At 39.2% G+C, this 27,056-nt stretch overlaps 5 protein-coding genes across 15 annotated transcripts; 3 read left to right on the forward strand and 2 right to left on the reverse strand.

Moving 5' to 3' along the window:
• The first annotated feature begins 1,310 nt into the window (after nt 1–1,310).
• LOC100122777 (post-GPI attachment to proteins factor 6) lies at nt 1,311–5,578 on the forward strand. 4 transcript variants are annotated; one of them, XM_008215385.4, is made up of 15 exons: nt 1,311–1,506; nt 1,580–1,822; nt 1,989–2,077; nt 2,158–2,344; nt 2,416–2,629; nt 2,705–2,832; nt 2,910–3,193; nt 3,255–3,535; nt 3,609–3,737; nt 3,802–4,010; nt 4,119–4,276; nt 4,362–4,594; nt 4,672–4,866; nt 4,955–5,095; nt 5,175–5,575. In XM_008215385.4, the coding sequence occupies exons 2-15, from the start codon at nt 1,803–1,805 to the stop codon at nt 5,364–5,366; spliced, it is 2,460 nt and encodes an 819-aa protein (XP_008213607.1). In that variant the 5' UTR covers nt 1,311–1,506; nt 1,580–1,802; the 3' UTR covers nt 5,367–5,575. The 4 variants fall into 4 exon arrangements, with proteins under 4 accessions (XP_008213607.1, XP_032454438.1, XP_008213608.1 ...); XM_032598548.1 differs by having other exon boundaries at nt 1,393–1,506; nt 1,979–2,077; nt 5,175–5,576; XM_032598547.1 differs by having other exon boundaries at nt 1,311–1,822; nt 5,175–5,578.
• LOC100679514 (dynein heavy chain 2, axonemal) lies at nt 5,233–10,112 on the reverse strand. Its single transcript, XM_032598549.1, has 9 exons — nt 9,254–10,112; nt 8,432–8,508; nt 7,988–8,333; nt 7,538–7,855; nt 7,184–7,466; nt 6,940–7,102; nt 6,731–6,864; nt 6,333–6,657; nt 5,233–6,263 (listed from the first exon to the last, which is right to left on the reverse strand). Exons 1-9 carry the CDS (start codon nt 9,378–9,380, stop codon nt 6,027–6,029), a joined length of 2,010 nt encoding a protein of 669 aa, XP_032454440.1. The 5' UTR covers nt 9,381–10,112; the 3' UTR covers nt 5,233–6,026.
• LOC100122760 (guanine deaminase) lies at nt 8,061–13,932 on the forward strand. Of its 6 annotated transcripts, none has more exons than XM_008215376.3 (9): nt 8,061–8,217; nt 11,998–12,106; nt 12,181–12,423; nt 12,499–12,720; nt 12,782–12,889; nt 12,976–13,083; nt 13,163–13,328; nt 13,402–13,548; nt 13,628–13,932. In XM_008215376.3, exons 2-9 carry the CDS (start codon nt 12,008–12,010, stop codon nt 13,825–13,827), a joined length of 1,293 nt encoding a protein of 430 aa, XP_008213598.1. In that variant the 5' UTR covers nt 8,061–8,217; nt 11,998–12,007; the 3' UTR covers nt 13,828–13,932. The 6 variants fall into 6 exon arrangements, with proteins under 6 accessions (XP_008213598.1, XP_008213597.1, XP_032454441.1 ...); XM_008215375.4 differs by lacking the exon at nt 8,061–8,217 and adding an exon at nt 10,291–10,619; XM_032598550.1 differs by lacking the exon at nt 8,061–8,217 and adding an exon at nt 10,777–10,957.
• Nucleotides 13,902–15,587, reverse strand: LOC100122750 (low molecular weight phosphotyrosine protein phosphatase). 2 transcript variants are annotated; one of them, XM_016983433.3, is made up of 4 exons: nt 15,247–15,587; nt 14,394–14,584; nt 14,159–14,320; nt 13,902–14,076 (listed from the first exon to the last, which is right to left on the reverse strand). In XM_016983433.3, the coding sequence occupies exons 1-4, from the start codon at nt 15,392–15,394 to the stop codon at nt 13,996–13,998; spliced, it is 582 nt and encodes a 193-aa protein (XP_016838922.1). In that variant the 5' UTR covers nt 15,395–15,587; the 3' UTR covers nt 13,902–13,995. The 2 variants fall into 2 exon arrangements, with proteins under 2 accessions (XP_016838922.1, XP_001606349.1); XM_001606299.6 differs by lacking the exon at nt 15,247–15,587 and adding an exon at nt 14,822–15,168.
• LOC100679309 (F-box only protein 33) lies at nt 15,576–25,899 on the forward strand. Of its 2 annotated transcripts, XR_001728927.3 has the most exons (7): nt 15,576–15,975; nt 16,504–16,598; nt 16,679–17,251; nt 17,324–17,575; nt 17,650–17,839; nt 17,911–20,135; nt 20,515–25,899. XR_001728927.3 is itself a non-coding variant. In XM_003424188.4 (6 exons), the coding sequence occupies exons 1-6, from the start codon at nt 15,703–15,705 to the stop codon at nt 18,040–18,042; spliced, it is 1,515 nt and encodes a 504-aa protein (XP_003424236.1). In that variant the 5' UTR covers nt 15,576–15,702; the 3' UTR covers nt 18,043–25,899. The 2 variants fall into 2 exon arrangements, 1 of the variants encoding a protein (XP_003424236.1); XM_003424188.4 differs by having other exon boundaries at nt 17,911–25,899.
• Nucleotides 25,900–27,056: the final 1,157 nt, after the last annotated feature.

The raw sequence follows: 27,056 nt of genomic DNA on the forward strand, positions 1-27,056 counted from the left end.
GTGGACACCGGTGCAGCGGGCGTATGTTGTCCGCACCGGGATGACGAGAGCTGTTGGCGACGACGAGCATCGCGTCGTCGAGAAATCGAGGGAATTGAATACAGGCGAGGCCGGGCGCGGCGTTCCTTGAGAGAGAGAGAGAGAGAAAGAAGGGGGGGAGAGAGAGAAAAGGAGAAGGACAAGTAGTTCCGCGCGCGCGGAGCGGTCCAGCGAGTCTCTTGACCGAGCTGCCGCGGCATTCACCGAATAACACGGCACATACACGCACATGCCGCCGCGGCACCGTTGGATTATAATTTCTCTCTCTCTCTCACTCAAGTTGAAGGTTCTCTCTCACTCCAATTGTACATGTATATATGTACGGCTGTGTGTGTGCACAGCTGAGGCTGCAGACCGGTAGCCTCGCGACAATAGGATACACATCGCCGCGGCGACGATAGCATCGCTTGTCAGATCCTCTAATATCGGCTCCACCTGTTGCGCGACGATTTCCCCGTGCACGTATACGTATACAAAGATACGTTACTCCGACGCGCGGCTTTCTCTCGGCGATTTTCGCGCGGCGGCATGGCTCTCCCTGCGTGTGTAGCACGCGCGCCATAATGAATCGCGCGCGCGCGCGCGCGCGAGAGAGAGAGAGAGAGACCGAGTTATGTATGTACCTACACCACACGCGCACTCACCTCTGGGGACGGCGAGCGCCGATCATCGGCTTTCTCCCCGCGTGCGTGTGTACTTATGCGAGCGAGCGAGAGGAAGAAAGAAACTCCCTGTGGTATCCAGCACCGGCTTCTTCTTCTTCTTCTTCTTTGCACTATGCCGCTGCTCCGATTTCTTCGATACACGTCCTTGTCGTGCAGCAGTTATACACCTGCGGAAGGTATAGGACCTCAGGCACGAGGTTAAACACACTCCGATATATACGTTATACGCCTTAGCTCGCTCGTTTCTCTCTCTCTTTCGGTCAAAGTCCTCTATATGTAATACACTATATGGACACGACGAACGATCAATTCGCGGACGCACTCGCACTCGCGTGTATATCGACGACACTACTGTGTGCAGCAGCAGCAGCAGCTAACTCTCTGCTCGCTCCTCTCCAAGTCTCCACTCTCCAGCCGCGGCGAACTCGAGAGTCCCCTCTCCAGTTTTCTCTCTCTCTCTCTCTCTCTCTCTCTTTCTCTCTCACTCGCGCATCAGGTTCTTTCCTCTCCGAGAGAGCGCGAGCTATAGAGAGCTGTTCTCCAGCGCGCGACGGCCATTCCATTCCATCCCCTCTTCGATCCCGTACTCCAGCGCAAGCGCGAGATGCCTGCGCGTATACCTATATAGTTATGTACGTTCTCTCGCCGAAGAGAGACTCGTCGGAGCTCTCCGCGCACTGCATGCTGCAGTAGTAGCCGAGATACGCCCTGGATCGATCGGATATATTATATTCTTGTTCCTCGGAGGAAATATTCTTCTTTCCTACATGCTTGGCTGACTTTTACTACCGGTTCCTCGAGTGTACGTATACTAGAAATGCCGGTACTACACTCCGACCTCCAGAGCTGAGTACAGCCGTATATTTACGTTACAGGCGACGGACAGTGTGTATAACGTGTTCTATATATAGCTATAGAGCGCGCATGGGCGATAGAATGACATGTGCTGCTGCAGCGCAACCATTGAGTGTCGCCTGTTGCATGCTATATTTCGCTGCAGTCTATAAGCTGTACGCCATGTGGTTTTTCTCCGCCGAGTAGATTTGGAAAAGCAGACTCCACTCTTCTCTGAGGGCGAATGGAGTTTTGGAGTTTCTGATGTCAACAAACGAAGGAGAGTAAGTGCCCCTTTTCTTTTTTGTCTTTCGGAGCAGTGTGTATAACTGTGCTTTTTCACGCTTCAATGGGATCGATCGCGCTCGCTTTGTTTGCGGAGGGCTGGCATTTGTGTGTTTTGTGTTTTATGAAAGAGCTCCATTGTTCGACATTTTCAGGGAACGCCAGGTTTCAAATGTTCAAATCTAGGAAGTGCTTGGCCAGCCCACAGTTTTCCTATAGATGGCAGTCTATTTTTACTGTTTTTTTCATTGGTGGTGAGGGAAAATCTACTCTGCTTTGTATTTACTTTATAGTTACAAAAAACGTATATATTGCGTATGACTGTTGTTTGCAGCTTTTTATGTGAACAATGGAGCTAGCGTTATACCAGAGGCTAGTCAAGAAGGGCCCCTGCGCTCTTTCAAAAGCTACGATGACATTGTCATGTTTCACTTTAATGTGCCAAAACATGTGCTTCGCGCTACCTGGCAGTTTATTGCATTTATGGACAGTGGCGAATGTCCACAGAGAAAAGTAAACATGTGAGTATTTTTATTCATGTTGCTCAGACTTTAAGATTGAAGTAATTTATGTTTTGTCTTTCCTGTTCTAGATTTTTGAAATGGGGAAGCTATCCTGTTATTTCTGAGAATCTTGAAGCTGCTTATCCAGCTCATATGTACATAGAAAATAATACTCTTCAAGTATCTGCTCTGACTGCTTTTGAGCCAAAGGATATGACTATAGTTCCAGTCTATAGTCCAGAGCCAGGCGACTGGTTTGTTGGTGCTTACTTGTCATACTGGGATGAAAAAGTTCATCAAAAGGTGTGTACCTGTATTTCATCACCTTTACACAATAAAATGGAGTAATAAAGTAACATTGTTGAACATTATCTGCAGGGCCTTGGACACAAGTGCCGTTACAGCATAGGTTCGGTGGCAATTTGGTCAGAAACTACTGGTATAAAAAATATTCCTCTAGGATACCAATACACCATGAAAACGAAAGAAACAATCTCCTATTACAAGTATGGTTTAAAAAAATATCTGTTATCATTAAATGATTATTGAATATTTACTAAATCCTCTCATGTGTTATCTGCAGAATATTCATCCCAATGGACACATGGAGTTTTCAAGTGGATATCTGGGGCTGCAACTTTAAACTCAAGAAGTCTCGAAATTTTGTTGAGCCATGCATAAAGAATTTAGAACTTAAAGGAAATTCTCTTCCTTTTCATAATCACTCAAATCCCGGACCTATTGGAAATTTGTCATCAATGGATACTTACACTTTTTCGGAGCTCTCTCCTTATCAAGACACTTGGTATTATCTGATGGTAGTGTCAAGCAGTGCCATCACTTTTAATGTCAAAGTGACGCTAACAAGTAAGGATCTAAAAATTATTTACCTCTCAGTATTTGAGATACTAAAACAATTTGTTTATAGATTGCCCAGTGAGAACAGTAGAGGAGGTATTTATTCATCAGTATGTCCATTCACCAGTTTACGTTAGAAATGATCAATCATACATGAAAAATGTAGAAGATCCGCCTATGCAGTATTTTTCCAGCAATAACCAAAGTCAATTAAAAGAAAATCCCATTATTACTAACGGTAAAGAATTAAGTATTGCAAAAGATGATGATAATTTAACTTCGTGTATTCCGAGGTATCAGCTTGTTAGGATAAAACATTCGCAAACATTGTCTGGAGATTATTTATTACGGGTAAATAAACTTACTTGAAGACATTTTATGGCGTTTGCAAATATAGATGTTTATTCGTGATTAAATTTTCAAGGGCCGAGAGTTGCTTACATCATGGTTAGCCTTAACCGACACATACCCAGTTATTACTCAATTTGAAGTTCTACCATTGACGGATATTGGTGGAACGCTTGACATTAATATGTGTCTTGAAATTAATAAGGTAAATTTCAGCACTTTTTTAAATGAAAATATTTGACTCTATTCATAAGCTCTAACAATTTCAGGTTTTGAGTAAGCAGCAAGTTAATGTAAGTATATGTATTAGTCGCGGACGTGTGCCTAAACAAATAACGGGACATATAAAATGTGATAATAGTAATATGACGAGGCAATTATCGACGATGGGTGATATGCTTGATGCTAGTCTTCTGATACCTTATCCTCAACCGGGTATGTGGTATATTGCACTTCAAGCAACTTGCTATATGTATGGGTGAGTTTGTTCATATTAAACAGAGACAACGGTCTTTTGTAATTAAGGCTTATCTTAGTAAATGTTGTGAAATACGGGTAATAAGAAATAAATATTACGTATTTCCAGATTGCCGGTGCGCTGTGAAATGGAGCAAATATTAGTATCGTTGAGTATTAAGTTGAGAGCGTGTGTCTTTGAGGGAGATCAATCTTGCGGCGAATATGGCGTTTGTCAAGAAATTCGTAAGGGGCTACTTTATTATACTGCTTGCAAATGCTTTGGAGGTAAACAATGTTTTTTATTTATTTCGTCCCATCAACAAATTTATGAAAAAAAAAAAACATTTTATGTACAATCTTCTATTTAAAGGTCGCCAAGGATGGGGGTGCACAGACAATACTAACGCTTCTTCCAAATTTGCAACATTATTGACGACTCTGAGTCTGACGCTGAGTAATTTATTTTTTATACCTGCTATATGCTTGGCATATAAACGAAGATTTTACACTGAGGCATTGATTTATTTTTCTACAATGTTATTCTCTTCCTTGTATCATGCTTGTGATCAACAATTCACTACTTACTGCGTTGCCAAGTTTGAAGTAAGCAAACAACCACTTCTCTCGTTTTATATAACTGTTCTTCCGTTTTATTTTATTTCTATACTTAAATTCCTCAGGTTCTTCAGTATTGCGATTTCTTTTCTGGCATTCTCGCCTTCTGGGTGACCTTTATAGCTATGGCTGAATTGCCAATTCAATATGAATCTTTCTGTCATATGCTAGGAGCTATTATTATAACTTTTGGAGTAGAGTCGGACAAAACTGGATTGATTAGTATTTTAATCCCCATAATCATTGGAATGCTGATATCGGTAATTTATTCGTATTTTTTAATATTATCTTTGAAAAATTCAGAAATTGAAAAGTATAATGACATGCCATTCTTTACTTTTAAAATAGATATCTTCGTATGGATGCTATTGTTATAAAATGAAGAAGATGATTTGGCCAAAGAGATTAATCCAATTAATTATAGGCTTATCACTTGCTGGATTTGGGATCTTGATATTTTCTTTAGTGGAGACTGAATCTAATTACCAGGTTTGTTATTATTAGTTGAAAAACAAACCTAAAGAAATTGCAATGAAATTGTAAATTAAAAGACTCTTAATTTTTTCAGTACGTTCATAGTGCTTGGCATGCCGTCATAGCGATATCGTTGATTTTTTTGCTGCCGCCGATGAGAGAAGAGCAAATTCTTACTCAAATTTCCGATAATACGTTATTAAATTACAAAGAATCTCCGGAAGATTCTGTGTTCAACGCTGATGCTGGCCAGCAAGACGACCATCTGATAATGGAAGTTAACTAAATGTCATTATTTAAATCGTGATAAAGGCTAAACCGCCAAACATTTACGTATAGATTATAAGACATATATATTTTATATAACATTTACTTGTATGCCATAGTAGTATTGTAAAAGCAAGTCTGTGACTTGTTAAGTGCAAGATTAATCTATTAGTGCACTGCCAGTGAGAAACAAATAACTTCTATAATATATTTTATAGTACTTATACTACACATAAGTTGTATTTTTTAAACGATATTCTCACCCCAGCAAGATTACAATTTATGGTTCACAAAAAAAGAATCAGCTCACGTTTATTTTTAAAAACCTGAAAATAATCTCTTTTTTTAAACTTATTCTTCGCGTTCAACATTATTGCCTACTTTGAAAACGTAAAGTCTCAAAGTGCCCAATCCACTTATGGAAATGTCGTCAATTTTAGAACCAGTCATTTGTCTGCGGATAAAATCACAATAATAGCAGGCTCATTAGATTATGCATTTGAGAAGACTCATTCATAAGCATTATGCTAAACGTCTTTTCTCATTCTTTCCGTAGAAAAAAGTTTATTAAAAATGTACAAAATCCTGTTAGCAAAGCTGTAAATATGCAACAATGCGACATCAATTTCCTATAAAAGTCGAATGCATTAAGATAACATGCCGTAAAAATGAGTTTACGCTAATTATTCATTTTCGTTCGCAGATACTTCGCAGGCACTTCAAATTGAACGTCGCAATCTCCCAGCCAATCTGACGCGTTTACCAGTATCTTATGAAGTCTCGTCAAGTAACTCTTGTGAATTTGCGATACCAGAGCGTCTTCGCTTTGAGAAAACTTCACTTTATCCGCAACCATCTCGACGTTCGTCGGGGGCAGCGAGCAGATTTTCATTTCGTCGTAGAACAGCTCCCAAACCTAATCAAGCCATTGAGTTATAGTAATATCGTAATCATCGATCTTATACAAAGGAGTAAAACTACACACCTGTGTCCATTTGTCATGCAGAATATCCTGAAAGCCCTGTCGCTCTTTGAACTTGAGCAAAGTATACAGCGTCTCGACGCCCATCTCCACATTCTTCACGTCCTCGAATAAGCTGTTCAGTAAATTCTTAACAGTACTCTCCAGCTCGGCGACGTCGCATCGGAAATTGGAAATGTCCTGGAACCACTTTATCCTCGTAATATCCAAGGCATACTCGCAGCAGAGCCTCATCTCGTTCGTCATCTGCAGGAAGTAATCCATGACACGACGGTACTCCATTTCGTGCTGGTTGCCTCTGGTGCCGCCAATGCTTATCTTGTTCAGACTGAAATGCATAAATGATCTCAATAACGTTTTATATTATACCTTCTTTACTCTAGAGGCAGTATTATTATTACCTGCCGTAAATGATGATGGTATCGCAGATCTCGGAGACGTCACGACAGCGCAGCTCGAACGCGCCGATGCTGTTGAAGATCACGGCTTTGTCGACGCTCCAGTTAGTCTCGTTGAGTTTGCAGTTTTCTGTGATCTGGATAAGAATACAGCAATAGAGCATACATCTTCTGGAAGTAGTGGAGGGAGAAATTATCTACAGTCGACTCACGCTGTCGTAAATTTTCGAGTAGGCTTCGCAGCAGGAAATACTCGATGCCAGACACTCCCGGCACTTCTTCGGATCATCGAAGATTAGCTTGAGATTGATGCTGCTCTTGCAGATTTTGACTACGTGGATGCTCAAGGAGCACAAGAGTCTTTCGATGTTTTCTCTGCAACAGTTTACATTGCATCATCTTAATTGTCAATTTATCCACTGAGCTATTATGAGGACATTTTCAACGCGATTTTACGATTTGTTGTAGTACGGAGAAGTGGTCCACACGAAGCGAATGGCGTGCAGTATTCTGGGCAGACATTCCTGGATCTGGTTCCAATTGTCAAAGGACTTGCAGATCTGCAGTACTAGATAAAGACAGCCAAGGTTCGACTTGGTTTCTTCCAAAGCGCTTTTCACTCTTGAAACGAGAAGTTTCAGATCCTTTATACTCGACGACTTCACCTTTTTCAGCTGCTTGATTATTTGGAGCAGACGATCGTGCTGCAGCTGTCTCGATATACAGGCCAAATTCTCATCTGAACTTTAAAAATCGAAAGCTCTATACACATAAGAAAGCATCATGCTATGGAGTACGACATTCACTCACATCTGCACTGCCAGAAATCAAACTCCCCAGCAACATCGTGAAGCTCTTGCGAGTTGAACGACGATATCATCAGAACCTCTCGGATCTGTTTGATCCAAGTCCTGGCGACCTTTTCCAGTCGATTTATCAGCAGCGCTCGCTCCTTCTGCCTCTGGATCCTCGTAACGCTTTCTCTCTCCATATCGGGATGCTGTTTCTCTTGTTCCGCACAACCTTCCCAGGGAACGTAAAGCACAAGGATTCCCATGGGTTTGTACGTCACGTCTATGGCTCGTGTGAGGAAATCGTTGATGTTCGAGAAAATCTCGTCGCGAGTTACTGTCGTTGACGCAAGAGAGTTGAGGAATGCTATGATTGTTACAGATTTGCGCAAGTGGATATAGCGAGTTGCTCTCTGCTGCGAGAACGGATAAGGAGCTACAATTAACTACACGCATAGTATAAGGATACTTTCAGGCCAGTCACCGCTTTTAAATGCCATAGGCGCGTAGACTCCGCCGACGAACTTGATGGCCGTCAGTTCAATCCTGTCACCGACACTGCCAAACGTCACGCTGGATAGGAAGTCATCGGCTCTGTAGACTTGCCAGGGTTTCCGGAGGAAGTAGGTCAATCCACCGTGCGTTTGTTCGGGAAAGTCCAAGAGAGCTTGGAGTTCTTGGGTTTTGGAGAAAAAGACGGTGAGGATTGTTTTGGTGGGATCGCGAAAGTACTCGCGGATAGTTTCTTCGACTTCTTGGGACCAGCTGTCGTCCTGGAGGTTTGGAAGGACCGTCAGCTCTTTTGTGTATTTCACCTGTTATTTTTTAAAAGTGTAATACAGGAGCTTTTTTTAAAGACTTATCGCAACGCATCGTTCTTCGAATGAATAATGAATCCATCGGTAATTATTACCAGCGTGTCGAGTTCAGCGCCGGTGAATACCGGCTTATCCGGCTCCGGAGGCGCCTCGTCTTGCGGTTCGGGTGTCTCTGTTGAATGATTGTTATGTAAAAGTTTGCATTAGCGTACTATTTTTTCTCGCGAATGCACAATAATCGATCGATTTCTATCTTCATAAATTGAATCCTCTATTTTTATCGAGTAACTATAACAAGAATACTTTTTGCATATCCACAAAATGGAACGTATTTTCTTCTAATGCTTCGTTGTCAGAATTATTATGAAACCTCAATGTTAAAACACTTAACATTCCATAGTCGGTAAGAGCGAACCTTGTATTTGCATTTTATATAATCACGGGCAACTTTTATGTTTAAATGCAGTTATTCAAAGGCGACATTCGAGCCTTCGTTCTCACTCGATGCGAAAGCATTGCTTCTGTGGAAACAGCAGTGTAAATTATGCGGATACTCTTCGAAGCTAAATTATTGACAAGGCTGTACATTCACGTCAAACGCAATTTTTCAAAAGTATTAAAAATGAAAGTTAAGTACACGCGCGTAAATTCTTCAAGTAATTTGAACAGCCGCGAGTGCATTTCCGAGTCGAGATCTGCTTTCTCCCTTTTTGTATGCAGTTTTCGTCGCAGCTTTTGACAAGATCAAACGAAAGCGTGCCGCGCACGTGCGCCTACTTAAGTATCATTCGAACTCGAGTTCCACGACTGAAATGCTTGATATCTTAATCCAATATATGCTTATACGCGTATTTTTTCATTTACTCGGCGATAAAATGTACTCTTAGATCTCATTGAAGATTGTACGAGAAATATACCTTGATGACCGAATTCCTCTTCGTCGGTGTCCATGTCCAGGTACTCCCTGTGCGACTCCGTAGTTGGTTTGTCTGAAATTTTCAGTCTACCGGTCTTCACCGGCTCTGCGTTCTCCTGTTGCTCCATATTTTCCTTATTTCTATTTTTACACCGATGTGCAAATTTCCCGAGATATTATGCTCCGGAACAATGACTCAATAGAGACTCGCTCGGAAACAAAAGCGGGATATCCGTTGCTATATATACAAACCCATTGTTGGATCGATATGTGACACATATATATCGTATACCAGCAGTTTCGAGATTACGTTCTATTAAAAAATTAAACCTGAACGAGCGTGTTCACGGCACGTGAATAATATACCTTATCAGATTTTTACTATTGTATCTCGACTCCATGGGAATCTCGGAATCGATCGAATAATAATGGAAAAAAAATGCGACGACTTATCTAAAAATAACGATTTCTGGATTAAACAGATAATCGCGAGAAAAAGAAAAGAGCAGCATCATCGTCGCGTCCTTTTTTTTCCAGCTGCCCAGCATAAAATTTCCGTTTGACAATGTGTATACAAGCGAAGAGTCTCGTGCAGCAGCCGATAAACATCGGAGATTGTAGATCGTTGTATTGTTGCGTGCCGAAACTAAAAGGCGCTTCGAAAAGCAGATCGACTTTTATCGCTGATGGAAAAAATCGATGCCACCGATTCTCTCCCATATAATGTACAATTCCCATCTCGCCCCGATTTTTCCACTTCGATTATATTGTATTACACTATATGTATAGCGCCGCTTGTCTGTATTCTAGTCGTAAAAGACGATAAACCGCGATAAAAAAAAAAAGCCATTAAATATCGAATAATGCGTTTGTATAAGCGAGAAGCGATAATTAGCGCATGAATTGAAAAATTTAGCTCGTATCGCACGATTTATATATCAACAAAGAAATGCGCAGGGTATAGACTGAGAAAGAGAGCCGCACACGCATTCCCAGCAACGTGAGCGCATTTTTACTCGCGAGTCACTCGCGGTATATACACAGGCTATACGTATATTCGAATCAGCTGCATACACACAGGTTTCGAGCATATATATGTATAGATGCATCGTAAACGTACGTGCAGTTATATATATATATACACGTAGCATAGCTATACGTGTATAGCGTCTACTCGTCGCTAGATGAGAGACGATAAAAACCGTCAGTTTATCATCCGGCAGCTGCTCTAGTGGCAGCGTTTTCCGCTTTCTTTTTCCGCTGGATTTCTTCGAACTTGACCTCGAGTGCAGCTACTGTCTGTGTGTGTGTGTGTGTGTGTTTCTTTTCTTTCTGTATACACAGATTGTTGCAGATAATTTCTTAAGGCAAGTTTGCTGTGTAATTTTTGTTTTGCGTTTTTTTTTTCACGTTTTGTGCGGTGAAAATTAGAAACTCGCGACGAGTTTTTCTTTCGAACGGAATAGCACACCTGAGAGAGCGGACGTTGCTACTGCACTGCGCAATATACAGCGGATTTGGTGATGTAACGTGGATAAAAGTGACGTGCAATGATTTTTTTATTCTTCTTTTTTTTTTTCGTTACTTGTAATCTATATTGACGGAAAAACGCGCGCTCTGTGTCACCGCGCGCGCCGAGAACACGTATGACCCTAATTTTGCTCGACGAAGCTTTTTAACGGGATGAGCGAAGAGAACTCGTATAGTAAGTGTCCATGCGCTCTTTTATGTATGTTTCTCGATTTGAAACCGAAAAAAAATTAATTATAAAGAAGGCGATCGATCAACGAAACGCGCGTAATGTTTTTCTTAGAAAATTCTCACGAAAACCAGTTTCGAATCTGGGAAAAAAAACCGCGCAGTAGTTTTCAAAGATGCAGTACATTCGAATAGTACGTTCTAAATATTTAAAATCGAAATTCGGGGAAATCCCTAAGCAAAAAATATATATTTTGAAAATAATGCTTCGTTAGAAAAAGTGGGGGGAGGAGTAGTCGCGAGCGAGATTTGAGCTGCTGCGCGAATACACATATATTTATATAAAAGTCGCGACGGCTGTGTATTATGGCTCAGATGTGTTCTAGCGGTGGTAGACTCTAAAAGTTATACGAGAGAGCTGTAACGGCTTGGTGTTGTAAAAAAGATTGTCGTTTCGCGCGATAGGTAAGCGTTTAACAATTTAACTTTTTTTTTTTTTTTTTTCATTACGGTTCATAAAATCAAAATAAAAATCATTGATAATGATCGCAGCACATTGGTGGCACATCACCCGAAAGCGCGCTTTCATATCCTTTGAAATTCGCGATGTACATCCTGCAAATTCCTGTGCCTAGGTGGCGTTGCCTAAGGACATGCGTGTATAATTATCTCGGCGTCGCTTCGACACACGACTGTAATACAATATTTAGGACAACAGAGAAGTACTGACTCGCCGATCGTTTACCACGTGGATGCTCAGCTTTGCGAAATATATAATTCTCGAGCGGCGATGCGATCTGATTGATTGTAATTCACATTAGTAAATAATTTATTGTTTTGTCAATAATAATATTCAAGATAGTTTTTAGAATCGGTGAATTCGAATAAGAAGAATATTTAAAAGTATCGAGGATAAATAGACTATTTTTTGTCGGTTCTACTAAGCCTGACAAGTCTATATATATAAATTTGGGCGAATGCCCGGAGACCTGCGATGCCATATGCTTCCGAGGCATTACAATAACGCATTTTGCGGTGTTTTTGCAGGTGACACACAATGGGAGTGCAGTCGATCATTGGCCCGATAATCCACTGCGATGAGAGCGGAGATCTGGTTATTCACGAGAACGTTCAAATAGACATCAGAGATGGAAAGGTATGCGTGAGAAAACAATTTTTTTTAATTATAAAATTAAAGATTTTTTTAACTGAGGGTGATTTTAATTTTAGATAGAAAACGTCCATTTGAATCCAGACACGAATAACGTGCACAAAAGCAACGTGAAACGATTGGAGAATGGTCAGTTTTTAATTCCTGGCTTGATCGATGGACACATCCATGCTGTTCAGCTGCCAAATTTGGGTTTGGGCTACGACAAACCCTTACTCGACTGGCTATCAACCTACACATTTCCTCTTGAAAAGAAATACGAGGACGCAAAATTTGCTGACAGAGTCTTTGATGCTGTTGTGGTGAGTAGATTAGTGGCAATATTTAATTGAATGCATCAAACTTGTTTTTAAAAGTAACCGAATCTTATCATTCAGAAAAGGACATTGAAAATGGGAACCACTACAGCCTGTTATTATGCCTCTTTACACGGGAAAGCATCACTGATTCTTGCAGAAAAAGCTGCCATACATGGACAACGAGCCCTGGTTGGCAAAGTCAATATGAACAATTGCCCAGCTGAAGACTACTGCGAAAGTAGTCAGGATGCTTCTATTCAAGATACAGAAAAGTTCATAGAAGAAGTAGACAATATTAATGTAAGTATTCATGATTGCATTCTTTCAAGATTACGGATTTAACTAATACAATGTATTGCAGAATCCCTTGGTACGACCAATAATCACACCAAGGTTTGCATTGAGCTGTAGTTTAGAATTAATGAAAAATTTGGCTCAGTTGGCAAGGACAAAGAATCTCCATGTACAAGTGAGCAAAATTCTTTTTACAATCACTCATTATGTGTCATACATTATTAAGACTATTTCTACTTAATTTTGTTTTTGTACTTGCAGACGCATATATCAGAAAACAAGGAAGAAATCCAAGCTGTAAAAGATATTTTTCCAGAGTTTTCATCGTATGCCGAGGTGTATGATGCAGCAGGTCTGCTGACAAAAAAGGTATGTTAATACTATTGATTTTTCTGAGATTCTTTCTTTTTGAAAAAAACAATTTAAACATGAATATTCATTTTTGCAGACAGTATTAGCCCATGGCATTTATTTAAGTGATAATGAACTGAATATAATTCATGACAGAAAATCTGCTGTGATCCATTGCCCATCTTCAAACACATGTCTGAAGAGTGGACTTTGTGATGTGCGCAGATTGCAAGCAGCTAATGTTAAAGTTGGACTAGGAACAGGTAAACGTCCAAACTTCACATATTTACTGCTATCATTAATGATCAACTTATGAATTTTATATTTTCATTAAAGATGTTTCCGGAGGTAATTTGCCATCTATATTAGATGTTATGCGAGCAGCTCTCCAAGTTTCAACACATTTATCACTTGAAAAACCAGGCTATGATCCACTTAATTACAAAGATGTTTTTTATTTGGGTACTCTTGGAGGTGCTGAAGGTAAGTTAATATTTACTTAATCAAAAAATAATATTGTTGCATTTGTAATGATGCTATTAAATATTTCTTATTTTAATAGCTTTAGATATGAATGACAAAGTTGGAAATTTCAAACCTGGAAAGGAATTTGATGCTCTTGTTATTGATTTAGCTGCACCAAACAGTGTGCTTGACAATTTACAAGAGTACACTCTTGATGAGAAATTACAGAGACTGATATACTCTGGTGATGATCGAAATGTAGTAGAAGTCTATGTTTCAGGTCATCGCGTTATGTAAAATCTCAAAATGTATTTTAAAAACGATTTAAATCTAGGCCTTAAAATATAAGAAGACTTTTTTAAAAACTCATATTTCAGAAAATAAAGAATTTATTCATAAAAATCTCAATTTTTTATTTTTAATTAGTAACCAGTAATATTATAGAATAACAATAAATTAATTAGGCTAACTATGTTTTTGCAAGAAAGCACGAATGCTTCTGTCGCACTGTTCGTATACTTCATAAAATCCAGCGCTATTGCTATCCTGTTGGCAAATAAATTTATGCCAAATCAATTGTAGCAGAGAACAATAAATTATGCTGACAAGTATAAGTAGTAATACTTACATAGTAAGGATCTCTTATGATGAGTTTTCCATCAGGATCATGTTTGCCCAGCAGCTCAATAGTAGCTTTGCATCTTTGAGGCTTTTTCCTCTCAAGCTCTTCTAAATTATCTTCATCCATTCCAAAGATCCAATCAAACTTTGTGTAATCATTTGATTCCAGCTGCAAACAAAAAAATACAAATGAAATCACTTGTAAAAATGACACTCTAAGTGTTTATACAGTCTGTACGTACAGTTCTTGCTTTGTGGCTATAATCTTTGATTCCCTTAGCCTTGAGTACCTCCATGGCTCGACGATCAGGGTTTTTACCTGTGTGATAGCCTATAAGTGCAGCACTATCAACTTCCCAATCATCCTCGAGTCCTTTTTCTTTTACTATTTCAGCAAATACTGCCTCTGCAATCGGAGAGCGACAGATGTTACCTGCAACAAACGATATGACAAGCCCACTGTATATCTATCAATTTCTGTTTGAAGCTGGCAAGATAGCAACTTCAACTATTTCATAAACCGAAGAGTAAAGCATAAATATTTAATCTAAATTAACAAGTAGCAACAGTCATGCCATTCCGTCGTCAGAATAAGGTTAACTCTGTCAAAAACATCATTTGGGGGACAAAATAATTTCGCACAGATTCATGGTTCAATCATATGTAATACCTAAACAGATCATGAGCACACGTTTTTTCTCTGACATCTTCGAAACTATTCGTCGACACTCAAACTACTGATTATTGTATCTTCAAAACACAGAAGTTCCGTCGAGCCGGTTTGTTCGCGGATCATTAGCAAAAGTGCGCTTTTTTCCCGCGAGATTATCGGTAATACCATCCTATGATAACCATGTCGATCTATCCCTAATCCCTATACATAGCTAAGGAGCAAGTCGGTGTCATAGTTATCGCGTCAATGTTCCAAAACAAAAATCGATAACGCCTTCCAACTATAAAAAAGAATATTTTTAAGTAAGTATTATTATAAACATCATTTTCATTCGTTATAGCGGGCCAACATCAGCGCAAGCGCGCTCTGATGAAAAGGCGTCTCCGAATGTCAACATCACCACTCTTCGATCATCTAAGTACCTATATGCGATGATAAGCGCCTGCAATAATCATATTCCTTGGAGTCGAAAACTCGCCGATAAACCGGAGCAAAAACAACGGCCCTTCTCTCTCCCACCGCAAAGGAATTTTGAAGGTGAAAATGCGGTGAAACGAAAGCTTTATACATATCGCAATCGCTTCTCGTTCTCTCTCTCTCTCCTATGCGCAGTTAGAATTGCGGCGCGCATTCAATTTCAAGGCACACACACACACACGCACACACATATATACATTATCTATACGCGCACACACACACCCACAATATCGCATAGCTATAAAGTGCGCAAGCGCCGGCAATCCGCGAGTTTCTCTCCACTACTCTACTGTTGCTCGTCGTCGTGTCGCGAAGAAATAAAAGTCAGTGAGCGGAGAGGACTCGCGCCGAGAGGAACGTACTCGCCGTCGTGTCTCTTTGTCTCGGGTCGCGCTCTCGACATGGTACGGGGAGAGAACGAGGAGGAGCCTCTACGGGAGAACGACGATAATAATAATCGTGTGATAACGAACAACGAGGATGCAGTGCTCGTAGTGCAAGATGATACGACGACAACGACGACGACGACGACGATGTCGTCCTTGAAGAGCTGCACAGATGTCGCAACAACGGCGGCGCAGGACAACGGCACCTGCTGGGACAGCTTACCCAGCGTCATCCTCCTTGAGATATTCTCGTACCTACCCCACGAAAGCCGTATTCAAGCCTCTCAGGTATACGCCGTACTTATAGGCTGCACACATCTTTCGATATATATATATAGATGTGCGCTAAAGATACTTGGCGAAGTCCATTTTCATTGATTCCGCGCCCGCCACACATATACATCGGCTCGTTCTCTCTCTCTCTCTCTCTCCTTCTCTCCCCCATCGAATTTTCTCCTCTCTCGCGGTCACCGCCTTCGCGGATCATATCTATATCTTTTCTCCGCAGCTCCGTCTTTGTCTGGCTGTAATTTTCTCTTTTGCCAGCGCGCGCGAGAACGCGAATGTCATTCTGTTTACTCTGCTACTGCGATGCTGTTGTTGTTATTGTGGGCTCTCTAATACTCGTACACTCTGCTGAGCAGTTCTCCCTCTCTCTTTTCTATGTGTTCTCGCGGACTCCCTTTCACATATACTCGCTCGCTGCGTCTTGCTAATGACATTTTTTTGCGCGACTCCTTTTTCTTTCATATTATCCGCGACTTACATAAGTCAGCTGTGAGCGCCGTTTCATTATTTTATATTTGTTGAACAAAGGTATGCAGACACTGGAGGTACGGACTGTTCCATCCAAGCTTCTGGAAAAAGATTACCTTTACACTGACAGACAACGACAGCATTGTGTGGTCAAGGTTTGCATTGTTTTGCTGACTATAATCTTTTGCATCTTGATTAGTCTGGGATTGACAGTATGATAATGTCATGTTTTCAGATGTTTATCAAGTTGGTTTCAATTCAGTGTGCAGGAGGTAACGATCCGCTGCGAGTCTGCCAACAATTTTGTCAGAGAGGCGTTGTTTGTGTTGAAAAAGTTGAGCAGTAACAAGCAGCTGAGAAAACTACTTTTAGAGCCCACAAGTTGTATGTTTGAGTATCCCACTCAGGACGTGAATGGCAAGAAGTTGCTAGAACAGCTGTTGACTATTATGGAGACATCCAACAGTCTGGAAGCATTGAGTTTAGGCTGTATCGAAGAACTGACGGAAGACCTAACTTACATTTTGGAGCCACTCAAGAATAATCACTCCAATCACCTGACTCACTTGAGTTTGGCTTCCGTCAAGGATGATCCTGATCGATACGACTTTTTGGAGCTGGAGTGTTCGATGTTTAGAAGCTTCTCTAAACTAACAATCTTGACAATAGATTATGATCATGTCAGCGATGAACTGCTCCAGGCACTCAACAGTGGATTGATGGAAAGATTGGTGATACACGTGCATGGATGGAATGGAGAATATATTGGAGCTAGCAACAATGCATGGATGGCTTTTACTGAGAAAAAGTACGTTATAATAAAAATGTTGTGTTAAAATAATAACTCACAGATAGTGACAATTTCCTTTAACTCTTCTAGCCCAAGCTGTGAATTGCGTTTAAATCTTATTCACTCTTATAATGCAGTAAGAGTATTGGATAGTGAAATTTTACAACCGGCAATGCCTCTGACTCATTTGAAAGTTCTATTCTGCGAAAGTGTCAATTTCATGGCACTCAATCAATTATCCCATTGGTATCCAAATACACTGCAATCACTTATTTGGATAGATTCGTTTAACTCTCAAAAGAATACAGTCAATCAAATGTATGATGTAGATGATGTAGATGGGTAAGAGAAAACCTTAAAAATTCGTGTCTTATTTTACGTGCCTGCATATTTGAAGGAATAATTTTCTATTACAGCCCTGATCCTCTGGTAATAGCAGCGTGGCAATGTAAAAATTTGAGTGAAATAGTACTCATAGGTAAAAAATATTGTTTGCACAATCTTCTTGCTATCGTTCGTCTGAGGCATAACATGAAGAAATTAGAATTTGCTGAAAGTGACATTGTCTATGAAGAGTCTGCATCAGATCGCGAGGCAATAATTGACGTAAGTACTATGACAAAATTACGTAATATCGATGAATTACGTATATTTTACAGAAGAAAATTCATTTATAGGAGGTCAAAGATGTCATGGGTAAGCAGTGGAAGCTTCTGAGTGACAAAGAGCTTCCAAAAGTTGTGATAAATCCTCTGAATGGAGACAGCAGAGAAGTAATAATGCCAATGGTTCTTCGGGATCAAAAGTAATTTGTGTCCAAGGAAACTTAAAATTTAAGCCACCTCAAGTACCATCCATCACCAACAGTCCTTTCTTGTGGATAAAACTCATTCTCAGAAGTATGAGCGTAACGTCATGTGTCAGGTCATATGTCATATTCTTGTGTTTTTCTATGGAGATATTTTTATGCAACCACGCATTTTATTTTTAATTAATTTTAAGTGAAATCACGTCAAGAATATTGCGTTATATATTTCTGAGGCTTAGATGTAATAGTCTGTCACGCATTCTTTCACAAATACTCCCGTGACAAGAATCAGCCATCCATATCTTAAGAAAGCTGCAGCAACCTGTCTGATACTGAAAAGAAATTCCGTTATTTTTTCAGTAAACTTTTATCGCAAGAAAAGTTTTACAATGATATAATGAAAGCCGAGAAAGAATATATGTAAATACTATTTGACAAGCGGATTCTGTTCCTCGATGAGTCTGCGCACTGTTGAACAATTATGAAATCGTAAATTACGAAAAACAAATCACAAGTACATTTAGACTACAAGACTAACACTAAGTCTTTCGTGACATGGACCCAGTTATACAGGGTAAATATAGTAATGTACAGTTCGATCATACCTCGTAAGAGAAGAAAGAGCACAACATAGATTCGTCGAGGGATAGGTCAGCGAAGAAAAAATAAAACATCTGAACTTGATATCCTCTATACAAGTAATCAAGTTCTACAAAGTAGCCAGAAGAAAAAAATCGCAAGTATTTTTCCATTGGGATGGGAATTTAGTTTATAGCATTGATAAAAGAAAAGCGAAGAATAGAAGTAGAAGAAGAATGTTACGCGCAATGTTAAAGAGACATCGTAATGCCGAGAAAGGGCAAATATTTTAGAGGATTCACGCGAGTTACAAAGAATATTACAAAAAATAAAAAAAAAAAAAAATACTGCGCCAAGCTCGACGTCAACTTCGACGGCAGCATATGTAACTATCGAGCGATCCGAGGTTATTTTTAATACCAAAACCAATCGGACGCCTTAGCATAAGAAGAAGCATCTTGATGTGCATACAACGCTGTGATTACGATAGGATTGAGCACTTCCAACGAGTGGACGACTTTTAATAAATGCTCCCCACAACTTTAGCTCTCAAGCGTGGAGCGACGAAAGGGAAATTCAAATAAAAGATAATCTATGTCTAGATGAAGTTAGTCACTAACTGATATAAATGTATATGTATGTATCTAGTAGCTTTTGAATTTTAAAATCGTCAAGTCTACTGTGTGTGACACATGTCTCGATTTCCGTTCACCTAGAGAGAATGAAAGAGCAAGAAAGAGTGACGATAACGACGAAAGAGCGCCGAAAGAAAGAGAACCTTTGAATCAATCGAAATAATAACTGAAAGGTACAAACGTAGAATAGTTGTTATTGAGGCAATGAACAACAAACTATCAAAAATCTTCAAACACTATGATACGCGTTTGTTGATTTCAAGCGTTTATTTTCTCAAGATCCTATACTTGCTCTATAACGATATCTCGGTCTTGTAGCTACTTGCACCGAAGTAATGTTTTTTGTTTTTAAATGTGATGTTGCGTTTTTCAACTTGAAAGCCTACGCGCAAAGCTTAGAGTTTATATAGTAAGATTTAAAGAAGAAGAAGAAAGGCCACTTGCGACGTGAGAATTGATGAGATGACTATCTTCGATCGACAAAAGAAAGAAGAATATATATTTTCATTGCTGTAGCCCCGATGCTCCGGACGACGAGATATACGACGTCAACGGCGAGCGAGCATACGGAGTCTCACCATTGTCCAAGCAACAAGATCAGTGTCGTACACTATATCAATTGCATCAGCGCGAAAGAGTACGAAGCAGGCCTTTTTACAACGTGTACCTGAAGAAACTAAAAAGTCGACGACGCCCTGATGGTGTGAGTCCATTCCAACTTATTCTATGTGGCCTGCAAAAGTATTTAACGAACGATCGCACGAGTATATAATATATATGGACGCGTAGCTGACTGTCAAACAGTTGAACGAGTGATAGATAGTCGAAAATTTCTTGCGAGGGCTAGTCGGTGCTGTCTCGACACTTTGTATGACTATAGGTAAGAACCCATCAGTCCCTTCCAATCGTTATTATGCCTCTTAACGATTTCACCCTCGTCTCTGAAGACCATTTTTGTAGAAAAAAAAACTGCGAACGAGAAAATATAAGTGAGTCAACGTATATAATATACGCACTTATTATAGATGTCAACAATTTCCATGTCTATAAGCTGTGTAATAAACTTTAAAGAATTTCCACGTGCTTATGGTAAATCGTAAGACGAATTAGTCGTCGCGATGTGAATCTCGTTTTATCCCGATAGAAAAAAAACAAACAAACACTTTCTTTTCCAACACTATAAGTGTGCATTCTCAAATAATAACTTAAGCATGAATGAGTGTTCCTGACGCTGAATTCTTCCTTTTTTTTTGTTTAAGACGAAGAAGACGGTGAAGTATATAACGAAGATAAACAAAATATAGAAGCCAATAGACAGAGCAAGAGACATAGGATGTGATATCATCTCGCGATATTTACAAAGCGACACAAAACTAAAGTATATGCGATTCCGCGAAGCAACAATAATACGATAGCAGGTGCCGTAACGCGGCGAAGATGAAGAGACACACGTATACACTAATCAAAGACTGAACCTGCTATCTGCGCGCGAATCACGAACAATCATCACGAGGGCTATGTAGACCGCAACGGAAAGCTGCTGGATGTAGTAGTCGTTGTTCTTTTCGCTGAGACCAGTCTTTCAGTTGTAAAAAGTATATAAAATGGCAGAAAAGATAACGCGTAGCCCGAGTAAAGTAATTGATTTTTGTTGCGAGAGAGAAAAATTGAGGGAGAGAGAACCAAGTATATAGCGAGAGATAATAGAGATCTGCGAACAAACCAATATTAAATGAAACAAAAAGCCCCTTCCGAGCGCGCGCACGAAGACGAGCGACAAAATACGTATATATCCAAATGTAAAAGTATAAGTAGTCAGCGATATACGAAGAGGATATAGATTAGAGAAAGATGGAATAATAATCAAAAGTGCAGCAGCAGCGTACGATGCGAATCTTTAAAGATAAAGGGAAAAGATAGCGCATCCGTCGGATACAATAGTAATGAACAAGAGACACGAAGCTAATTAACGATAAAAATAGGTAGAGTGTACCGTTCGAATAAACAAAAGAGAGCGCGCAAGCAAGAAGAAGCAGCAGCAGCACAAGCATTAGCCGGGAAAGAGAAAGAGAGCCACGAGAGCTCCGTTTAACAGAAACAAGTCAAGACCTATTTTTAAGATGCGAATGTATATTTTTATACTAAGGCAGGCCTTAGTTGTGCATATAAGACGATTGCGTGCAGTGCGTTTTATGCCGTAGAGGTGCTCGAGATAAAAAGCGAGAGAGAACGAAAGAGCGACAACGCGCAAAATAATAAGTAATGTATTAGAGAAATCGATACGTATAAATAGATCACATAATATTCGAATTCGGTGCGAACGTACGAAATTGTTATAGCGAAAAATATCGTGTCTTCGAAAGAGATAACAACGGGGCGACGTTGTGGCACTGATGTAATATCGAAACACACACACACACACACACACTCGAACAACGCTCGGTGTTGTATGCTCATTAGTAAAAAAAAAAGAATAAAAGTAAATAAATAATCATCGCCAAAGGGAGAACACGTAAGCTCGGATTCCTTCCGACAGCCGCGCGACGTGCGTGTGTCTAGACTCCATATAGCGTGTAGTATATATTATATACCTAGATCATCGTCCAATCGCGATTTTTCGTTCTCTATTTTATAAATGTATATGCATTCGTTCACAAGGAAGGATATTATTTCTTCTTTTTTTTTCTCGATGGGACTATGTGCATATTACTATCTTCCAGAGATGGAAAAAAGATTCTCGAGACTGCGCAAAGCGAGTATTGCATCTATATATCTACGATGATAAACCCCCTCTTAAGACTGACCAAACTCAAATCTAAAAAGAACGTTTTAGTCGCGAATCGTACTACTGTATTTCAACAAAAAAGGCGTGAAAAAATGAAGGAATCCGAGCCGTCGCGCCTCTTGTCTGTAAAAAAACAGCGAAAAAAACAAAAATCTGATGGAATTGTTATATTCGCGCTACTATATAATGCGCTTGCGTAATCAAACGGTCGTGCGAAACTGCCTCGGTCTATGCGTCGTTTTTTTTCTCGCAAATCCCCAACGACCAGTATACATACACACACATATAGGAAAAAAAATTGCGACAACGGGCGTACACGGACGAGGCACTTTCGCGGCCGGTTAAGAGAATAAACTTAAAGAAACTGCACGGCAAGCTAGATAACAAACAAACAAAAATCTGTGATGCGCTGAGTAAAAGACGAAGGCCAAAGGGGCTAACAAAAAAGTAATAGCAAGTGAAGAGAGATTATAATATTGAGGCGAAGATAATTAATGACGAGTGGGCCGGCCGAAACCACATAGAGCTAAACGGCCGAGCGAGTGAAACATCTGTGATAAATAACGATAAATACTAAAAAAAAAATAAACAAACAAATTTTAGAAGGATACTCGGCTAGAGAGAGAATGACAGCAAGTTAATAATGAAAATAATAAAAAAATAAAAGAAAGCGTTTAAGAAACAATGAATGCGTGCGCTATATGTAAAATCCAGAGTCAGCTTGTGTGCTTGTGTGATGAGAGCGAGGTTTTAACGAACAAAACGAAAATTTTGCAGAAAAACAAATATAGATTATAGCGACAGATCGAGCGTGCGCTAGATTAGGACTGACAACGGTGTGTGCAAGAGAGATCGCTGTACAGTGTTCCATAAGGCACTCATGTAATGTCGCGAGATAAGCGTAACGAAAGTGTATTTCTTTTTTCATTTTATTCACACGGATACTGTGCAATCTAACGTCCGAAAGCGTAATTTTTTTTTACTTCCGATTTCTGTCATTGCGTAGCCGACAGTATACTAAAATCACGAAAATGATCATGTCTTGTATAACAGCGATAATAGTACGAAAAATCGAGATATTATCATGCCTATACGCGAAAAGTCCGATCGATTCGATGTATACCCGACGCGCGATTTTACCTTTTTTTTTTTTTCGAGACTATACTTCTGGCGACAAGAATCGAAAACTGCGCGACATTCCACTTCCCCGTTATTAAAGTTTATTACATACTATGTACAAGATACGCAGCTCGTTGCAGAAAACAGGCGCGCGGTCGGGTTGAAGAATCAATGCTCCACGAACAGTATTAAGAGTTCCTAAAACATGCTGAGAGCAGTTGAACTCGAGCAATTTTTTTTCTTTCTCAATAACGCATATATGTGAATGCGAACACACGTGAAAAATCAAAATCTCTGTTGCGTTACGTCGTCATGTTATATGTTTACTTTTTTTTTTGTATTATCATGTAAGTCCGACGATTGTGTTTCCGGAGAGAAGTCGAAACTCTCATTCCAGTTGTGAGGAAAAAAACCGATGTATTCTTATGAACGACGAGTGTACCAGCGCATGAACGGCTTTCGCATTTCATTTATTTTCTCGAGCGATCGGGAAAACGCCGCAGCCGCGGCCGATGTTACGCGAGAATGTACGAGTGAAAGTATATAATGTGTATAGACGCGCACCGAGGTGAGGGCATAGGAACGTTCGGGCGTGAAAAAAAAAATCAAAGCGTGCACATGTAGAAAGTTACGCTCGATGTGTTTGTCATTTGAATAAATCAGTCATGGCTCTATACCGTAATATTATTACTATTGTTATTATTATGAAATCTTTGTCCAGAAAAAAAAAATTCTCTCGTAAGATGTCGTCGAAGGGGGATGGCTTTTCGCCTCCTCTCGATTCGTTTAGTTATCTTGTATAGTGTGTACATTTACGTACGAAGGATGAAGACGAAAAAGTTCTCCTCGTATATAATGTTGTGTAGATTTCAACGACTGCTCGGTCATCCTTTCGTATGAAATGTATAAAATTTCCGATTAATATTCAGCTCTGTATTTAAGTCCAGCTCTGTCCCTCTACCTACCAACAACTTCTAAGTCAACTTGCAATATTGAAGAGTGGATGTCTATAGAGCTTTCGAGAAAAAATAAATGGGTATATATATATATATATCTATTATGATATGCGAACAGTCATTATTTGCGTGCACAAAATTCGCCGCGGACCTTATTCCACGCTCTGTAACTCGTTTTTTGATGTGTACTTCTTCTGTATACGCTATAGTTTATAGCGAGTCACTTTTGGCCGGTGAAGAAGTATTGGAAGAAACATTATAAAAAGAGAGATATTTGAATACCCGTAAAACTTAAACTATTATATCTATATCGATATTATTAATAAATATTTACGCACAGTAAAAAAGGCTTTCCCCCGCCCAAGATGATGTTTCTTTTTGATTTGTGAAAACAAAAATCTTATTCGTGTAATGAATTTTGGAAAGTACGTTTACAAAAATGTTTGAGTATTATATCGTTATTGTGTATTTTATGGATAATCATGTTAATTGGAAAATTGTAGGAAAATGTAACCGCGATGCATAAGGGCGGAAAGTTCGCTTTTGTTCGAAAAATAAAACCAATAAAAAAAAACAAATTGTATAACTGTGAGTTTGTGAAGGATTTATTATACATGTGGTTTTTCTATTTTGTAATTAAAACGGATATTTATATTAAGTAGAATACATGTTTTCGACTGGTTTTCTAAAAAAGATAATACAATAATCTTTTAAGGTTATTTTTCAGTCCCGAACTTGAAGCAAATTTTTAATTTTTCTCGGTATTGCAGTGCCGAGTTTCACCAAACCTAATTGTCAAATGCTATAATTCTCAAGCATTCAGTAAATAAAAAAAACTCGCGTACATTGGATCAATTAAGCATTACTAAAAAAATTATTTATTAATTTCTAACCAGCACACGAGTAGCAATATTGAAAATGGTAAGTAAAACGGTTAAAAAAAATTTTGCTTTAGTGCAATCGGCATTTATACATAGGTATCTATATCCTGAACAAAAAATAAATCTTCGGTCTCTTGGCAATAGAAGAAAAAACACTTTAATTTTATAACTGTAACTTTGTGAAGAATTTTTATGCATTGTTCGGCGATAAGAAAGATATTTTTAATGAGAAATTCAGCGCTAAGCGCGACAAGCTTTTAAAATTCTAGTCCTGGGCTTGCTATATTATTATTATTGTATGTGCTTTTTATGATGTAATTAAACTGCGTAGATTAATTATGTATACATATAATGACGTAGGATAGAATTTTTATTCTGCCGGATTTTGACGCCTAACTGTCCAGCGAGCAAAAAAAAAGGAAATTGTTATATATTATAAGTTGTGTTTGAAAATCTCAATTTTGAAACTAATTTTTAATTTGCTCGTGTAATTGTTGTCGAAAACTATATAATTCTCAAGCGAATTGACGAAAAAAAAGTTTGACGTGTATTCGAATTACATTACTAAAAAAAATGTGTTTGTACGCTATATTAAATATTGTTATATACCGACTGTAGCACCTTCAAAACACGATTTTAAAGCAACAAACTATTAATATTTGTATTATGCGTTTAGTGTGGGTGACGATACGCGTGTGTGAAAAAAAAATAATGATTATAATCAAGGATACGTGCGATGTACGCATTGTATAAAACCAAACACTGTAATAGAAGTAAAAAAATTTTCCTCTCGTTGTATTATAATATAGCATTCGATATATATATATATAACAGAACAGAAAAAAAGAAGAAACAAATGTATGTCAAGTGAAGTACAGCGAATAAAGGTGTGGTGAGAGTCAAGTCCACGCAGCGTTATTTATTTTTGCGACGACGACGATACTTATATTTCATGCCGCCTCTTCCCAACGATCCCACCGCGGTTTTGATATTATTTAATCAATCAGAATTTAAAAATAAGCTCACTTTATATTGCGTAAGCTTTTAATATCTCCGAATCGTAATTAGCAAAAAAATCTATATACTCTGCACACACGACGCAGATAAAAGATGCATCCCTTTATCGCAAAAAAAGCCGTCGGCCCAGACTCAAAATATATCCACCTGTCGAACAGCCCTTGAATAAACAACGGAATGCCCGATCGATATTCCTGCATTTACATTCCCATATATTGTATAGTTTCTCAAAACCCGAAAAAAATCCATATAACCCTCCATCGATCCTCTCCTGTATCTACAAATAGCCGCGGAATCCTGCTGCACCTGGCAACAATACTTCGAACGTACACAGAAATCCAAAAGTTATTAGAAAAACCGTCAAAGCACCACGTGAGCTGCATTAGGCCAAGCAACGGGGCAAAATAACAGTCATAATTTGACATAAATACTACCTGATAAACAACCGTGTGATTTTGTGAAGGGCAGTTAGCAGATGAATTCTGCACACTTTCCACCTCGTGAATCGTAATTTTTAATTAGTTATTAACGATTTAGATGAAAAATTCAGTTTTTTTTAGTTTTTTGCTGATGAATTGTAGATAATAAAATTACGAAGAGTATGAAAGGTCGAACGATCTGATCAGATGATTAGAACCGAAAAAAATCCGGAAAAACCGGAAAATTAGACGTTTTTTTTTTTAAACTTCGCAACTCCGCCATTTTTCAATATTAAGAACTGAAACTTGGCACACAGGTAGCTATTTACATGTATTTTGCGCGTGCAAATCCTTAATTCTGTGGAACGAATAATTTTTGCACAATCGCGACTGTAATTTTTTAAGCAATTTTTTTCGCGGAGGGCTGGATGCTCGTGTGAGTGTCCGATTTAAGTTTTTTAAAAACGGAACTTGAAACTAGTCAGGCATAGCAACAAAACGTTTATTTTCGTTTTTCCGAAAATCAAGCTAATTAGGTGAAAGACGGCCTTGAATACGCGTTGAAATAGTCGAGCGCGCGGAAACGCTGTAGTAGAGGGGGCAGCGGCAGCCCGAGCGGCGGCT

This window comes from Nasonia vitripennis, chromosome 3 (assembly GCF_009193385.2).
Source record: "Nasonia vitripennis strain AsymCx chromosome 3, Nvit_psr_1.1, whole genome shotgun sequence".
NCBI lineage: Eukaryota > Metazoa > Arthropoda > Insecta > Hymenoptera > Pteromalidae > Nasonia > Nasonia vitripennis.

Bases quoted from the DNA above. Each gene is read 5' to 3' on its own strand.
- LOC100122777 (XM_032598547.1), top strand. From the start codon at position 1,803: ATGTCAACAAACGAAGGAGA. The intron at 2,630-2,704 runs GTGTGTACCTGT...CATTATCTGCAG, and splicing joins ATGAAAAAGTTCATCAAAAG to GGCCTTGGACACAAGTGCCG. The intron at 2,833-2,909 runs GTATGGTTTAAA...TGTTATCTGCAG, and splicing joins GAAACAATCTCCTATTACAA to AATATTCATCCCAATGGACA.
- LOC100679514 (XM_032598549.1), bottom strand. From the start codon at position 9,380: ATGGAGCAACAGGAGAACGCAGAGCCGGTGAAGACCGGTAGACTGAAA. The intron at 8,334-8,431 runs GTAATAATTACC...AAAAAATAACAG, and splicing joins GCGCTGAACTCGACACGCTG to GTGAAATACACAAAAGAGCT. The intron at 6,658-6,730 runs GTAATAATAATA...TATGCATTTCAG, and splicing joins ACCATCATCATTTACGGCAG to TCTGAACAAGATAAGCATTG.
- LOC100122760 (XM_008215376.3), top strand. From the start codon at position 12,008: ATGGGAGTGCAGTCGATCATTGGCCCGATAATCCACTGCGATGAGAGC. The intron at 12,424-12,498 runs GTGAGTAGATTA...CTTATCATTCAG, and splicing joins GAGTCTTTGATGCTGTTGTG to AAAAGGACATTGAAAATGGG. The intron at 13,084-13,162 runs GTATGTTAATAC...TCATTTTTGCAG, and splicing joins CAGGTCTGCTGACAAAAAAG to ACAGTATTAGCCCATGGCAT.
- LOC100122750 (XM_016983433.3), bottom strand. From the start codon at position 15,394: ATGTATAAAGCTTTCGTTTCACCGCATTTTCACCTTCAAAATTCCTTT. The intron at 14,585-15,246 runs GTACTTAGATGA...CGTTTGTTGCAG, and splicing joins GCGCTTATCATCGCATATAG to GTAACATCTGTCGCTCTCCG. The intron at 14,321-14,393 runs GTACGTACAGAC...TTTTGTTTGCAG, and splicing joins ATAGCCACAAAGCAAGAACT to CTGGAATCAAATGATTACAC.
- LOC100679309 (XM_003424188.4), top strand. From the start codon at position 15,703: ATGGTACGGGGAGAGAACGAGGAGGAGCCTCTACGGGAGAACGACGAT. The intron at 17,252-17,323 runs GTACGTTATAAT...TAACTCTTCTAG, and splicing joins ATGGCTTTTACTGAGAAAAA to CCCAAGCTGTGAATTGCGTT. The intron at 17,840-17,910 runs GTAAGTACTATG...ATTCATTTATAG, and splicing joins ATCGCGAGGCAATAATTGAC to GAGGTCAAAGATGTCATGGG.